The sequence below is a fragment of the Mytilus trossulus genome, chromosome 2, assembly GCF_036588685.1.
Source record: "Mytilus trossulus isolate FHL-02 chromosome 2, PNRI_Mtr1.1.1.hap1, whole genome shotgun sequence".
In the NCBI taxonomy this organism is placed as follows: domain Eukaryota; kingdom Metazoa; phylum Mollusca; class Bivalvia; order Mytilida; family Mytilidae; genus Mytilus; species Mytilus trossulus.
This window is the reverse complement of record NC_086374.1, coordinates 99104248-99122137: the sequence shown is the minus strand read 5'-3', so window position 1 is coordinate 99122137 and position 17890 is coordinate 99104248. Positions and strand designations below refer to the sequence as shown.

General features: G+C 31.9%; 1 protein-coding gene across 2 annotated transcripts in view; it reads left to right on the top strand.

The window, feature by feature from the left end:
* LOC134708513 (amyloid-beta precursor protein-like) overlaps nt 1–14054 on the top strand; it is a 32288-nt gene extending 18234 nt beyond the window's left edge. The window contains exons 2-4 of one of the 2 annotated variants that reach the window (XM_063569126.1): nt 8561–8614; nt 10214–10334; nt 11296–14054. In XM_063569126.1, coding sequence (XP_063425196.1) covers nt 8561–8614; nt 10214–10334; nt 11296–11966 — 846 coding nt within the window. In that variant the 3' untranslated portion in view covers nt 11967–14054. The remainder of the gene's footprint in view (nt 1–8560; nt 8615–10213; nt 10335–11295) is intronic. The other variant, XM_063569127.1, reaches the window with a different exon arrangement.
* The last annotated feature ends 3836 nt before the right edge of the window (nt 14055–17890 follow it).

Genomic DNA, 17890 nt, shown 5'->3' with positions numbered 1-17890 from the left:
TTAATTCTTAGATATTCTGTTCAGAAAATCTGGAATAATTAGTTTTTGGTTTAAACTATCTTCATTGTCGTTTGCACTTCAGTGTTTCTGTTGTTTTGTTGTTTTCCTCTTAAAGTTGATGTCTTTTCCTCAGTTTTATTTTGTAACCCGGATTTGTTTTCTCTCAATCGATTGATGATTTTTCAAACAGCAGTATATTACTGTTGCCTTTATTGATATGGTCATACGTGGATTTGTTGCGATTGGAAATCCGAGATGGTCAAAAACATGTCCTGCATGCATGCAAGAAGGCGTTCATTATTTGAAAACTTTAATGCGGCGGAGAATTTTCTCGAGATCTGATCAATGTTGACTATGGCTTCATTTGTACTTTGATTGACAGTCACATTTTTGCTTGTCTTGTGTCCTATATTTTGTGTTGCGTTGATGCTTATATAGTTTAGAATGCAAATCCATAATTATAGGTCATTTGTCATCGAGAAGATATCATCCCCAGCCAAGACTTTTCTTTTTGATATTGATATTTTACAAAATTATCACAAGATTTTAAATAAATTAACAGAATAAAAGAATACTGAATAACGTGGGTACGTTCTGTACTTGCTGTGGTTACCAATACTAAGCCTATAGTTATGGTAGTGGTCACTGACATAAAAAAGAACACTCCTTAACGATTTACACCGGTAGTTAAAAATTGCCGTCTGCCCAGCGCGATGACCACAGTCTCCAGTAGAGTATTATTCGTTGACTTATATGTTTCGGTTTAAGGCTTATGTAACGTACTCTTTGACCTGGTTCTGTTCTTATCTTAGTCAGTCGTGCATATTTTAAGAAGCGACCATCTTTAAGTTCAGAGTAAACTCTTCATCTTTGTTCTTTTTGTTTTATTTCCTAGTTTGATTTTGGATACGAAAACTAAAAAAAAATGATAGTTTGCATTAAGAAATTTGTGTAATTTTACGCTTGCTTTGAGTGAAAAAAACTGACCTGGAGTTAAAAATGTAAAACCCCGCCCATTTTAAAGTTTAATTACATAAGTTTTGAAAAGAGCTTTTGTGCTCAACATTTTCTCTTTTATCAACATCTTGTCTCATTTGTTGCTGCACATTGATAACCATCTTACGACCAGGAATGTTGTGGTGAATATTTTTGGGTAGTTAGTTATTCTTTTATTAAGTCACCGAAGGAATTCCTTTTTACTTACAACAATACCTGTTTTAAACAAATTCACATGATCATAGTACCCTAGGTTTATACGTAACCACCATAACATTTACCCTTAATATTTAACTCATTCATAACAATTAAATGTGCCATGTCTGTCGATCGGAGATAAAAAGAAGATTTAAAATACTAAATGTGGAAAGTGCCTTTATTTTCGACTAAATACCCAAAAGAAGAACACTCCTTTTTTCTTTAGTCCCGTATTTAAGGTGACAATAAGAATGTATTACCACGTGATAAAAATCTTTTATTGTAGTTTTTCGATTGATTTACGAGAGAAGACGATCTTTAAGTGTAAAAATATCCCCCTGTTTCAACTTGTTAAATAAAGGGATCATTTAAAAATTCACGATTCATGCCATAAAAACTCGAGTAAAGTATAGAAATTTAAAGTTTAAAAATCTTTTAACTCATTAAGAAATCAGATTAATAATTTCAGATCGTGTGATTTTTATTTTTATGATAATAGAGATAATTTATCTCAAAGTTGTGTGATATAAAAAACAATATTGAAATTCGCACGATTTGTCGTATTCATTATTTTTCAATCGTATTGTTATTACTAATATTATTTAATTGTAATAAACATAAACATTTATCGTTCGTGATAATTTCATGTTTTTCTAATTTTTTAAAACCTGTGATATTATTTGTACTTATGTTCGGCAGAGATAAAATAATAATCTATGCTCGAGAATCTATGATGCATACATAAATGTTCAATCGGTTGATCATTAGTTTTTGACGAAAAGAACCGGAAGTAAATCTCAAAAAGAAAGAATACCACTGGAACTGGAAAGAAAATTTGCAGCTTCGTTTACCAAAAAATAAGATTCTTTGACGTAAAAATAAACACTGAATTCACCTAACAGTCACTATCTTGTTAAACGCAGGGAATATTCCCTAATAATTTACATGTTTTCTTCATAAATATTCATAAAAATTGGCCAATGAATGTTGAGCACACAATAACCAATCAGTTCGGACAACGCTGTTTTTAGTCTACTTATATACTGTTATGTGATCATATGTTACAAAAACTTGAAATTTGCTTTATCATTTAAAAATTAGAATACATGCATTGATATTGTCTCCTTGATTTTGTCAAAGTTGGTACAAGGGCATGGAATGATCTACCTTTTGGCTTTGTTATCGGAACCAGTAATTAAGCATATTATATATCAATGTTCGTGAGCATACTTCTGCACCAAACAGCGAGTTAAATTTGGGCTTTAAGATGACAATTAATAATTCGGATATCTTGTTCTTGCTTTCGAGAAGAAGTATTCCTATTGCATTTTTGAATCGCCTTTGTATTTTACTGTAGCGGTTGAACTGGTTACGAGTTTATATGTTTCTTTGCTTAAAGGATTCATCGTTGCAAAAATAAGCATAACTAGCAATATGTAGGAGTATCCATAATAACTAAGATAAATATTTATCTATATAGATATAATAGAATAGAAGGATCATGGCTTCTTTAAGCTAGTTTAGGATACTATCAAAAGCCATAAATATGCCAATGAAGAGCTGATAATATCAATTCTAAGTTAATGCTATAAAACCAGACTAATATAGTTTGCGTCAAATTAGGCAAATAAATGACGTGAATTATTAATTAAATCAACAGAAAGGACATAGTACTGTACTTTAAGAAAGTAAACATTGTTTATGAATGCATTTAAATGGATAAGATTTCATTCATGGTAGTAATTCTAAACAGAAATAGAGATCCATTTTAATATTCATTTGTAAACACATTCTCATGATACCAGCTTAAGTACCGCAGTTGGAGGTGTCTTTTGGGGGATATTTGTAATGTTGATTACACGATGCCAACATCTCTTTCAAACCAAAATGAGAACTTACGTGAATAAACGAATTGGAATCCAAGAATAGATCGAAAAACTAGTTGAAAACCTCGTTTTGAACTGTAATTAAACCTCCCTATAAAGAATGCTGTCGGTAATCGGCAATAAAGTGGTTCAGTATTATTCTTTCAACTGGATAAATTCTATATAAAGACATTGTAATTTACCTTCAATGTAGGGGATAAAAGTATTGAAAATTAAGTCACTTATGGTTGATCTATGTATTTATCCCCCACTGAGAAAGATATCTATCTTAACTACTTTTATTTTGCTACTTTATTTCAATTTTTATGTTTAGGAATGAAAATTGAGAAATAATTAGCAAATTCTCTCAAAGCGAATCACTGGAGATTAACGTATTGGCACGGGACCAGAGGTTAATTATTTTATACTTCTCATTAGGCTTAACTCATGTGTTGACTAAATATGACATAAACTCTATTACGGTTAAATGTTCATTGATTACGATCAAGCGATCAACCTATATATTTTGATATATATCGTCAAAGAAACGCGATCATCTTATCTTTAACATATATCACAATAGTTTTGATAGGTATAAGTGTATATTGATCAGTAAAAAAGATATATAGGAAAATATCGCATGTCTCCTTTTACTTATATTTTAGACAATAGATATCATCTTTAATTTAAATATTTTAACAATGAATAAGCACATTTATGGTTGCTCTTCACATTTCTGATGGTCACTTTTTCGTACACTGAAATAAAATTGCTTATTTATAAAAATAAACGTTTTGAATAACATTGGAGACATTCATAAAACGTTCGGAACTTTTGTAATGCAAAAACATAAAAACAAATACAGATTAAACAACAAACAACAAAACCATTTCCTTAAGAAGTTAAGAACACTACAATTTATATTTTTACATCTTTGAACAACATTTGATATGGATTTAGATATAGGGTTGAGTTATATATCTTTTGTTTTATTTGATGGCATATAAAAAAAACTTATAAAAACCCTCCGATGTAAGTGTAAAAGGAAGTGCATCTGATGATATACCAAGAATATTCTTCAGTATGTTTATATTTCTGACAGAGCATATTGTCTTTATCAAAACGTTGGCATATTTAAAAAAAAAACATTACAAGGATCTGTGTTTTCTTATTTAAATACAGATATGAGAAGATGAGATAAACTGTTTGTGTTGGAGTTTTTAAAATAATATGAGACGTGCCGAACGAACTCTAATACACACAAATACATATACATGTCTTATATAGTAACCTACGTCTACTTCTACCTCTAACTGACAATACAAGTGACATCTGGTTGACTTTCCTCGCACCACCTAAACTTTGCTTAGCATGCTGCTTTGGGGTTGATTTCAGAACTAGACGACCCTAGTAATGCACACATTTGTGTTTTCTTTTTCATACTCTCTTATATTTGCCTCTAGCGACATAATAGTGCTGCCTTTCATTGTGGTTGATTTCAGAACTAGACGACCCTAATGCTCATTTTTGTTTTCTTTTTTATACTCTCTTATATTTGCTTCTAGCGACATCGTAGATTTTAATGGGGACTTGTTGCATATTCTGAGTTAATTAAGTTCTAATAACTGATGAAGAAAATCAATTGACGTTCTATTACGTTTTAATACTGTAATCAAATAGCTACAAATGTCTAAGCTCCAAAGTTAGGTCGGACATGGAAATGATAGATTCCGTCACAGAGGAATAGTTAATTATGAATAAAAAGGGTCTTCTTACAAAGAGAGTGTATGACATTAATTCACCTAATAACAGTTAATAGGACATAAAACTGTAATCAATTTCACACTTTTCTCTGTGGTTCGTTTTTATATTAGCTTTCTATTGCTCGTCATTAATTCTAAAAATTCTTGGTTGCTTAAAATATGTTCTTTGAATTACGGAGTGCACTTGATCATAAACAATAAAGTAAAAATTTGAAGAATTTTAATTTCTTTTTGCTTATGAAAATATCAATGCACCAAATCGTAAAAGAGCACTTTTTTAGGAACAAACCATCTTCGCTGGCCAAGGAAAGTGGAGGGGAGTGGACCGTATTCCTTGGCTAGCGAAGATGGGACCACACATTAACCAATGGAAATTCTTCCTCCCACGCACATCGTTGAGAAAAATAGTGTATCAGAACAGAGCGGAATGCGCTCGGAAAATGTCTCCAAAGTTTTATTAAAATACATAACGGATTTTTCACTTTAAATTTTCCTTATTTGTATAATACATTATAACGTAGCTTAAACTTTGTTTGTATAACCATTGTCCATTATCAGTAAAAAGAAGACAATGAACAAGTTCCCGCTGTGTATTAAAGGTCATCGGGTGTTTAATACCCTCTTCAGTGGTACTAGATAGGCGTAATTAATGTATCCATTCAAAGTCCTCAGCGAGTGGTCTAAGGATACACTATAATTATGTGATAATTTAGGTACTTCAGACTAGTATTTAGACTACGATATGTTGACTTATATGATAGTATCAAACAAATAAAGTAGCCCAAAACATAGTGATTATGTCTTCTGAACATATGAATCGAGTAACGCAGGCTCTCTGTTAAATAGTCGGTCATCTCTAATACATTCAGATTTTTTTCGTATCTTGATTGTAAACAAACTGATTTATATCCTTATATAGATATAGGAAGATGTGGTTTGAGTGCCAATGCGACAACTCTTACTTATGAAAGTAAACCATTATAGGTCAAGGTATGCTACCTTATATGTTTGGTAGTATATATAAAGGCGTTTTTATGAGATTACCTACTTGTATATATAAATGTAGATTTCAGTGTTGAAAAATTAGTTCACTGGAAAAGTTAAATAAATACTGCTGAATGCAATTGTCAAATGAATGTAGAGTTCCAATGTTTTGCCCTATTGTCATCAAAGTAATTATGGAAGAATAAATCCTAAAAGAGAATTAATAACAAAGATATGAATGAACTGTGGATGTTTAGCTTATAGTAATGTGGGATGTATTTGTCGTTGAATAGATAGGTTCCTAAAGTTTTTCTTGGTTTTATCTTTGTGTCTTAAACAAAACATGTATAGCTGCCTATGTAACTGCAGCATATGTAGCAATAGAAGATTAGTCGGAGATCGACAATATATAATAACTAACCTTATTTTGGGCTATTATAAGACCCCCTTGTAATGCTGCAATGATTTTGAATTTTGAGAGTTGTCTCCCTTCTACATTTGACAGGTTTTTTTTGCGTGAAGTAGGTACATTTGAAAGGTGCCCGACAAAACTATCGTTTATATCCTATTGTTTTCGACAAAACTGCAAAATAAACTACAGGAATCTGATGTACAGTAGTTGTCGTCTGTTTATGTAGTCCATACGTGTTTCTAGTTTCTCGTTTTTATATAGAATAGGCCGTTGGTTTTGAATGGTTTAACACTAGTAATTTTTGGGGCCCTTCATAGCTTGCTGTTCGGTGTGAGCTAAGGCTTCGTGTTGAAGGTCGTACCTTTTATACGTATACTTTTATAACTTGATATTTGAATGGAGAGTTGTCTCGTTGGCACTCATACCACATCTTCCTATATTTATTATGAATCATGATGCATACGGTACGACTTTCCAGATATTTTTTTTACAAGAATGATTATTACATTTTGACACTCCGAATTTAAATTAAAATGTAATATGTTAGATAAATTATCATCCTTCTCCCGGAGACATTTTATAGGAACGGACTGAATTGATATTGGTAAAGTTAAACAAACACTGAGTTTGATTTGATAAAATTGCAACATTGTTGGAACAACCTCCAAGAAGAATATTACATTTTCTTGAAATAGACCATATTTTCATTCAAGAGATTGGTACGTCATGTTTTCTTATTCTAGATCCTGATTCATAATTATTTGCAAAATTAATGTACAAAAGGGAGTTTCTTGTAATTAAAGGGAAAGTAATTCACTATAAATTAGGAAATTCGTATTTATACATCATAGACATTGGCAAGTGTGGAGTCATATATATGTAAGCAACGATAAGTAAGGACAGGTGGGCCATACCTTCGCTAACTTTATTTATTCTCATTTATAGGTTTATAATTCATCTTAAATGTGTTTATCTTCAATGAAACGTTTGAAACTTTGAATATTTTTTTTCCTTCTAAAATATGTTTATGTTTTCGATAAACATATTCCTGCATTTGACGAAGTACCAACAAAGGTACACGATATCTGTAACAGTAGTATATATAGTTCCGTCAAAAAGACCATCAGATGAAATTGATCACTCTTAATTGTTTTATAAATGTTAATAAGAACTATGATCAAACAATATCATTAGGCGGATCAAACACTATATTGATGTAATTTCTTGTTAATATCATTAACAGACATGTCTAAGATGTAAACCATTGATAAAGAACAAGGCTAGGCATTGGTAAATGTTTGAACTCCGTGGCTTCACAACTACTTAACAGGTGCTTGAAGTAAATGTATAAACAATTTCGGTTCTAGTGCGTATGTCGTTACGGAAACTATTGTTTTAGTTGGTAAATTGGAGTCAACGCCCCCATTTGTGAAGCGGGGTTTGATGAGACTGAATGGCCGGTCCTTGTTGTGATACTCATGCCGATGTTCGTCATTTAGTCACCCCGAAACCCAAAAGTTGATATCATATTTTTATATTATTTTTTAGTAATAGATTGAGTTTAAGGTTCAGCATATAGCCTGTTGAAAAGCAGGTTGCATAAAGAAACTTGTTTTGCGTGTAAAATATCTCAGCTCATTCTGCAAGGTCTATTTAATCCCAGGTACTTGCTCCTTAATTCCTTCCTAAATCCTTTGTGGTCTTACTGCTGCTTCCAAATGTGATCGCGCCCATTTAAATGTGCGCTGATTTCCATAGATATTTGAAGCAGGGACCAATTTTTCTCTGCTTTTTACGTGTAGATTTCCAATCGTGTCTGCCCTTTTCAAAACAAGCCGGCAGGCGTTGCATTAAAACTTTAGCTCATGTTATGGTAACAAGTGAAATTATAATATAATAAACCGAAACGATTAATAAATTTGATTCAAAATATCTTACTTTGTCTCAGGTCCTTGTGATAAAAACAAGTTTGGCAGTACCAGGAATGATTTTGATATACTAGTATTTCAATTTTATATATTTTAAGTAGCTATATATCCATGTCTGCATATTCACTTGACGATCTAGAGATCAAACGTACGTCGTATTATTATATCAGACTAAATGTTTCAAATATACATTTTTTTAGCTATTTATGGGTAAAATTCCTTCTGCTCATGAATGCACTAGTAAATAAATCACTGATTTTTTTTGTGACATTAAATTTTCTTTTTATTGGATGTTTACGACAAGAATAATGGAAAACACAGAAAAATATGTACAAAACAGAGACATTTGTACATGTAAAAACATTTAGATATGTAAAAACATTCGTGTAAATTGATTTATTTGTTTGTTTTCAGGTAACTGGAGCAAACAGAATTACAATCGGTAAAGATGCAGAACTAAAATGCAAGGTATGTTTATACATTTATAATTGACTTACTTAAGTGTGAAGGACACATCACACTCTTGATACTAGGCCTAAATATAAAAGGAGAAGATCTGGTATGAATGCCAACGAGACAACTCTCCACAAGAGACAAAATGAAATTAAGAACTATAGGTTATTATTTAACAACGAGCAAAGCCTATACCGCATAGTCGGCTATTAAAGCACCGAAATGACAAATGTAAAACAATTCAAACCAGAAAAGTAACAGCCTAATTCATGTACAAAAAAAATGAATGAAAACCAAATATGTAACACATCAATAACCACTGAATCACAGGGACAACGGTGTAAGTTGTTACAGTACAACATAAGAACGAACTATATGGAAATCAGTTGAAAAAGGCTAAACTCATCAGATGAATACAAATAGAAATACATAACAAAACACAGAGTGGACGTGGCCGGGTAGCAGTATATCCCAACCACAACAAAAAAAAGTTTTATAACCTCGAAAAAGAGCCTAAATGATTACCAGCGTGTCCCAGTACCTATACCGTAGAGTTATTTAAAATAATTTAACTTTAGTGATTTATTACAATGATTATATTTTAATACACACAAGGAAGATTTAAAGATACTGGTACGTGCATGCAGCTGTCTTTATTGGATAGTATTTTAATAACTTTGCAATGTCTCTATATTTGTGTATTAATCGAACTATCTGCACTATGTTCGGAGAGTCATTAATGATCAGAACCTACCTGTGCTGAACAGACATAATCAAAGATCGTTCACTGCTATCCAGACTGAGTTAAGTTATGTCTTAGTCATAAACCTTACATACTTGGCCAAGTACCCGTCTGGTTCGGGAGATTATACGATTTTTGAGAAAAGTTAAGATTTTGTCAAAATTTGCAATTGAAGACAAATAAGTAAAATTCTGAGTTAATAGTTATCGATTATAATGCAAACTTTAAAAGATGCGCTGAGTTACAATAAGACTTTCTCAGATTGATGTGTCAAGTAAAATCCAGACGTTTCAGAAACGTTAGAGGTTAAACTCTACTTATATTAGCTAACTTGAAATATTTCTGTTACGCAATTTGGGCAGCATAACTCGAGGTTTTTTCAATAATATTTATATATTCAGGCTTTCAGATTTTTAATTGTGTTTTTATGTTTTTTTCATGGATTGAATACATAATCTTAATTATTTCATGAAAAAGTTTGAAGGAGTATCTTCTTATTTTTTTGTATGGATTAATGTAAACAAGAAAACAATGTTACATTCACCCTCATTGGGAAAAGCGTTACATTTTGATTTTTGTGTCTATGATGGCAAATAAGACAACTATCCACCAAAGTTCTAATAAAGCTGATGTAAGTAATTATAGGCAAGCGTGTAGTATTCAACAGTGAGAAAAACTCATACTGTATGAACATGATTCTTTGTTTACAACCACACAATTTACGAAAAACAAATATGACAGTCATGAACAAACGACAACAGCTGAACTACAGGCTCCTGACTAGGGACAGACACATACAGAATGTTGCTGGGTTAAACATGTTGTGAGCGCTTAACTATGGTCGTTTGTTATTATGATATCCTTTATTTCAGGAATGGAAGAAAAGCTGTACTGAAGGCAGTTTATGTGTAATACAACACCTATCATGGCCCATGAATATGTCATTTCCCATCTGTGTCCCGGAAAGTGAAATCTCGGGTATGTTGATACAAGGTAGCTAGAGTTTTTGTTTTATTTTATTTTATTTTCATTATTTAGTCATTATTTGTTACTTTTCAGTTATTTTTTTTTTCTTTAGTTGAGTTTTGTTTTATGTAATTTTAATACATTCTTGAAATTATTTTTTTCATTTAACAAGTATTTTACGTGTTGTTTCTGTTCTTTTTTCGTCTTTCTTCTTACGCTTTTTGCATGCTTCTCATATCTTATTTTTTTAGAATAACGCTAATCGTTCAAAGAAAAATAACTCTATATCTATCACAAGGACTTGAAAAGTTAAAGGATATAAAGAACTAAATGGTGGCCCCGTTGCCGGCAATGCTATTTTTAGCAATTATCTCCTAATACGTCGTTTTCATTAAACTAATTATGGAAAATCTGTTGTTGTCTAATTGAAGCTCTATATCTATTTGTGATTTTACCGCACTCAAATATATATGGTCCCATGGCTTTTCTTGGTGAATTTTGGGGTTTTTCACGATACCTGACGATTTCGAAGAAAATTTTCCCTAATTTTGAGCAACATAAAAAAATTATTTTCGGCATTTCATACTATACATTTTAGGACAAATTTGTGCTTGCATGAAACTTCATTCATAATGCTTTCCAGAAGAAAAATTTATAAAAGATATAACAACCAATCACAGAGAGCCATCTATTTTTATCTCTATGTCATGTTCCCTTCATAAAATGGCTGCGCCCATGTAATTTTATTTGGTACATTGTAACCTATAAGGCAAAACCAAGTAATATTAATGAATACACAATTTGTGATTTTGTACAAAATGAGATTTGACTGAGATGCTATGTATCTTGATTTTTTATAATCTGACCAATTCCTTCGTTGACATTACAGTGTAACCGAAAATTCTGGACAATCGTCGTTTACTTTATTTTTCTCCTTTATGTTCTCACTATATATTTATTTGATATTTCATTTTGTATTCTTTTATAGTGAAATTGAGAATTTGTCAAAAACCTCCTCAACCGGGAAACTGTGGCGCAAGATGGGTACGATGGTATTTTAATACTCACATTCAAAAATGTAGCTGGTTTTATTTTCAAGGTTGCAGAGGAAATGAAAATAACTTTAAATCAAAGACCGAATGTGAAAGTGAATGCATGCCTAATCAACAGACTAATGTTATACAGAAACCTATAATCGGCTTAGGTTCAAATGAACCTGTGGTTGTTACACAACCTATTAAGTCGCCTGACTACTCTAATTATATAGACAGAGGTTACTTAGTCAGATCACACAAAACTAGTGGTGATAACAGAGAAGTAAGGCGAAAACGCAGACTTGAAAAGAGGCGTCAAAAACGCATGCGCAAATTGATGCGGAAACGCCGCAAGAGTATGCGTAGTAAAAAGCGAAGACGCGAAGGTAAAGTAAAGCCAAAAGGAAATAAAAAACGCAAGAATAAAAATAAGAAAAAGAAGAATAAACGCGGAAGACGTGGCAAAAAAAACAAAAATCAAAAATCAAAAGGTGAAAAATCAAAAATTACAATCATTCCAGGAGAAGATGATGATATTACCACCACGAGTGATTTAATGAACAAACTTGTTTCACAAGAGATTTCTAAGAAGGACAAAAAGAAGGAGAGAAGAACAAAATCATAACATTAGTGACACTATTTATTATTGCATTACTGTGGTGTTTGTTTTATTGATGTCTTTTCAGTCTTTAACAGAGTTAAAACATAGCGGTAAAGCGGGTTCCTGCAATGTATAATAGCGTACTATGCTATAACGATGTTTCAATAACAATTCAATAATTCTGAAAGTGAAAATATAACAGTATTTCTTTCAGGAAACTGGAAATGCAACTTTGTTGCTTGGAAACTAAAAACAATATGAAATCATGACAAATGCTACTTACCACGTTTCCATTCAGTATTTAAGGTTTCATAGTTCCACAAACTTCAACCTTTACAATGTTTTTACATCGCGTTAGTTATTTCTAAATGCAATATTTTGTAGTTTAAGGGATAAAGTAGTTGTGGTACTTTTCAGCAACAACATGAGTGGCTCTATTGATTTTAATCAATAAATTGGCAAAGAGGCTCAACAAATAGTGATTGAAACACATATATGTTGTATCCATGCATTCGTTACGTGATGTTATCAATGCTTGCTTTTGTTATGAATACAAGAACAGTACAGACATGATTGATATTTACAGGTCTATAATGCACTAATAGTTTAAGCTATCATTGTATATAGATGTCAGCGGTCATTTAATTTTACTGTAAATATTTCATTTTTGAGTTATTCTTTTTTTTGTTACATAATGTATTTTCTTAAGAAGCCACTGAGTGTAAAATATCGTTGAGTAAAGCTGTGGCCAATATTGTGGCATATTTTGACCAAAAACTGTGCTCGGAATGCCTCTTTCAGGTTAGATATGTTGTTTCGATATGTTTATAGCGTCACTACTGACCTTTCTGCACTTCAGTGTTCAAATTATATTAACCTGTTCAGTTAATAATTAAATCAACATAATTTTGAGAGGCCTGATTACATTTACAATTTTTGCCATTTCAAGGGCCACAAAATTACCCTTATCGTACCTTCTTTTTTCCACTGTTTTGTTAATTTCAACTTTTTATTCTTTCACTTTATTTGTGACCCTTTAGAAACATATTAATGGCAGCAATGTATGGATTTTTCAATTTCGCAGTAAACCAGCTAATTTGCGCTAGGACAGATTGAATATGAATGAAAATATGGATAACATCTTATTACAACATTAGCGGTCTTTTATCAGATTTTTACAAAAAAAAGAAAACACGGTTTAAATTAATCTAAATAAAGAAATATGGTAATTGTAAATAAATCATCCACAAAAGCCAAAAGAAAGGAAATAAAGATATTTGAAGGGTAGCAAAATACCTTCAATAACCTACTCTTTATGTTAAACTCTATAAATATGTCTTGCGTTTCTATTGATGTCACAAAACAGTCTTTGTTTTGTTCTGAATAAGAAAATCATTTATATAATTTCTGTGAAAAGGAAATACTTTCTTTGAGGGATACACCTTTGTTGCTTTCAAATTAACAGATATTATCACAAAATATGATATGAAATTACAGCATTTAGGTATCTTATTTCTCTCTGTTTTCAATGTGAAACTATTATAACATTAATTTTGTAAAATTATAAATCAAGAGTTTTGTCAGTAAGGAGAAAATAAAGGAAATTTATCGGTTTTAATTTTTCTTTGTTACTTTTTGTTTATTCATTTTACATCAGCTTAAAACTAATCTCTCGTTTTCTGAACCAAGTTAAAACTTTCGTGGGAACATTAAAAGCATGTCTAGCTATTTTGTCCTTTAAAAAATATGACATTTTCTGGTATAATGGTAAACTTGTTTGAGTGAATGTTGCAAATACCTTAATGATATACTGGTAATGATGTTTGCACTTAAGGGCCTTTTACTTTTAAAAGGCCTTCACCTGCCCAGAAATCTTATTTATTTAAAATTTTCAGCATTTTGCTTACTATTGCTTGTATGTAAATAATATGTTTAAAAAGTTGACCTTTTTTGTCTGTTTTCAGGGTACATGTATTAATTAAATATCTGAATTTGTGATATGAAGTTTTGATTTGGATCATCTATGTTATAAAAATTATGAAACTTTGCATAATAATAATCAAAACAAAAATTTTCATTGTATACTATTTGAAATGTAAAATAAAAAAATTAAGCCAAAACTTTATCTTTTTTTCTATATATTTAAAATTAGCATTTGTTTTAAAAGGAAAAACAAGTAGTCTGATTCAATAAAACCTTACATGAAACAAAACAAGATATAATGACAAAAATAAGGATACTCCACATATGACGTCATTACTTGAGGTCAAACAAGTTCCCGCAAACAAAAACAAAATGTGCATGACGACAGAAGGTTATTCACAGACAGATTTAAGATATCTGACATTGGGTCGATGCTCACGAGGAATACTTACGAAAACATAAAGATAAAATAGTGACACACACATTCTGCTCTATATACCAATGTAAAGTCGAGAATGGAACAAAATGTAGCCGAGTTGGAATTTCAAGTCATTAACGATAGAAAATCTCAAGCAGTATATCATATTGCAGTGGTCAAGTAACAATTACACAATACGGGCGGAGCAGGATCTGCTTACCCTTCCGAATAACCTAAGATCACTTCCAGGTTTTGATGGGGTTCGTGTTGCTTAGAATTTAGTTTTCTATGTTATGCCTTGTGTGCTAAGGTTTATCTGTTTGTCTTTTCATTTTTGAACATGGCGTTGTCAGTTGATTTTTTATCTATGAGTTTGAATGTCCATCTGGTACATTTCGCCCCTCTTTATTACCTCTATAAGGAGTTATACCATAGTGTACCGTTTTAGGAAATCATTCACTGTACGCATATTAAAATATGTGAAGCATACAAATAATATGTGAAGCATACAAATAGACAAATTTGATTTTAGACTATAATAATAATTATTTGTAAAAGTAAAATGCAACATATGAATCATAACCATTCACAATTTTAGTTATATTCATAAACTATAGGCTCTTAAGAGCCTGTGTCGCTCACCTTGGTCTATGTGCATATACGTGTGGAGCAGGATCTGCTTACCCTTCCGGAGCACCTGAGATCACCCTTAGTTTTTGGTGGGGTTCGTGTTGTTTATTCTTTAGTTTTCTATGTTGTGTCATGTGTACTATTGTTTTTTTCATTTTTAGCCATGGCGTTGTCAGTTTGTTTTAGATTTATGAGTTTGACTGTCCCTTTGGTATCTTTTGTCCCTCTTTTAAACAAAGGACACAGATGGATTCATGACAAAATTGTGTTTTGGTGATGGTGACCATTTTGGTCATGTTGACTTATTTGTAGATCTTACTTTGCTGAACATAATTGCTGTTTACAGTTTATCTCTATCTATTATAGTATTCAAGGTAATAACAAAAACGGCAAAACTTCTTTAAAAATTTCCAATTGGGGGCATCAACCAACTAACTAGTTGTCCAATTCATCTGAAAAATTCACGGCAGATAGATAATGACTTGATAAACAAATTAAACCCCTACTCAGATTGCACTAAATGCTTTGGTTTCAGAGTTATAAGACAAAATCTACATTCCCCTTTGTTCTATTTTTAGACATGGCGGCCATCTTTGTGGTTGGCTGGGTCACCGCACACATTTTTAAAACTAAATACCCTAATAAAGATTACAAAAAATTACGACAAATTGGTATACAATGATTATAAAGGGCAATAACTCCGTAAGGGGTCAACTAACATTTTGGTCATGTTGACATATTTGTAGATCTTACTTTGCTGAACATTATTGCTGTCGACAGTTTATCGCTATCTATCATAAAATTCAAGATTATGACCAAAAACGGCAACATTTCCATAAAATTACCACTTCAGGGAGAGCAACCTAACAACTAGTTGTCCAATTCATCTGAAAATTTCAGGGCAGATATATCTTTCCTTAATAAACAATTTTACCCCATGCCATATTTACTCTTAATGCTTTGGTTTCAGAGTTATAAGTCAAAATCTACAATTTACCCCTATGTTCTATTTTTAGTCATGGCGGCCATCTTGGTTAGTTGGCCGAGTCTACGGACACATTTTTTAAACTAGATACCACAATGATGATTGTGGCCAAGTTTGGTTCAGTTGGCCTAGTAGTTTCAGAGGAGAAGATTATTTTAAAAGTTAACGACGACGGACCACGGACGACACCGGACGCCAAGTGATGAGAAAATATAGAAAAGAAGATGTGGTATGATTGCCAATGAGACAACTATCCACAAAAGACCAAAAAGACACAAACATTAACAACCCTTTGGGTCAGGTGAGCTAAACAGCATCGCGCGTAAAAAACCAAACAAGGAACGAATAACATACAAAGTATATATACAAACCGACAAATTAGAGAGAATCATCACATCACCTTCATTGTCACGTGCAAGATCTTTTAACGTAGGAATACAATCATCAAATATACTATGATAATAATTAAGTAAGACACAGGTTCGTTTCGTTTACGTACGTTTATTTTGTATCAGCTGGATAGATATTTCATTGGCAAAAGAGAGACGAACGATGCCAGAGGGACGTTCAAATTTACCAATATATTATAATAAATCTACAACGCCATGGCTCAAATAAGAAAAAGAAAAACAGGCGAACAATAGTACATATAACACAACATAGAAAACTAAAGACTTATTAACACGAACCACACTAAACACTGGATGTGATCTCAAGTGCTCCGGCAGAGACAAGATCCTGCTCAAAATATGGCAAAGTCGTGTTGCTCATGTAAGTAAAAATCCAGTAATAAATATAATTCGGTAATTCACATTCGAGAGAAGGGGACGGTATCGTAGTAACGAAATTATGAGCATATATGCTATCATCTAAAAAAAAAAGGATATTCCATTACGATTAACAAATTAATTAAGGGATAATTTCATTTTCACCATTTATTACTCTTGGTTTAATACCTTCTTTATGATAGGAAGTACTAGCCCGGGATATCGTATCAATTAAGATATATATTCTCCGTATGCTCGCGCTGCCTGGATATTGCTAAATAAAAATAGGAAGTTTACAATTGGGAATGCTGAAATCATCTCTATTGTCGTTAAGTTTTGTTTTCTACCGACCCTCATTGTCAATTTCTAGATTTAACACAAGATATTTTGCAAACTTAACTGTATCTGCTGTATCCTTATCTCAAGTTGGATGGGATATATTCGTTCAAAATAGTCACCAAAGTTTGAATTATGACATCGACCTCTAAAGAATAAAGGGACAAGTCGGTAAGAAGAGGGGCACAGTTGATTCCCATGGAAATGCAGATAGTTAGTTGAAAAAATGACAAATATATCGTCAATTAAGACATGAAGAATATTGATAATGTCAGTTTCAGAGAGTTCTTTAATGAATCAAAGTGATTTTGACAAAGTAAGATTTATCACTCCTCAATATCGGGTACTTTTAAACCATAAGTACATTCCTTGTAAAAGAGACAAATCATTATCAACTCTTTCCATTTGTCTTCCAGATAGGAATGGGGAATACTTGTTTAAAGTGTAGAAAAGTCAAATGTTTTAATACTACTGCAAAGATAAAAGAGTCTTAGATTGTGTGTACTCTAAAAGACCTTTGGATTTTTGAGTATCCACATCAGATTCACGACACCTCTAGGATAGTCAGTGTCACAACCACTGATCTAAAGTTTTTAGTTAGATACAAATATAAAAACAAATATAAAAACAAATCTAAATATATGATTAGAGAATATCTACATTTTATTGGAGTTATAATTAATGAAGTATAGGCATTCTTTTGAGTTAAATGAAACCCTATAACTCGTACAGTGTAAAACAAAACAGCAGTAGTTTATCGATGTTCAAATTTATAAATAGTTTTAACAATAAAAAACTGAGGAATTATCATAAAGCAGACATCTCGACAGGTAAACATATCACTGATCCCGGGCTTATAATTTTGTACGCTAAATACCACGACTAATCA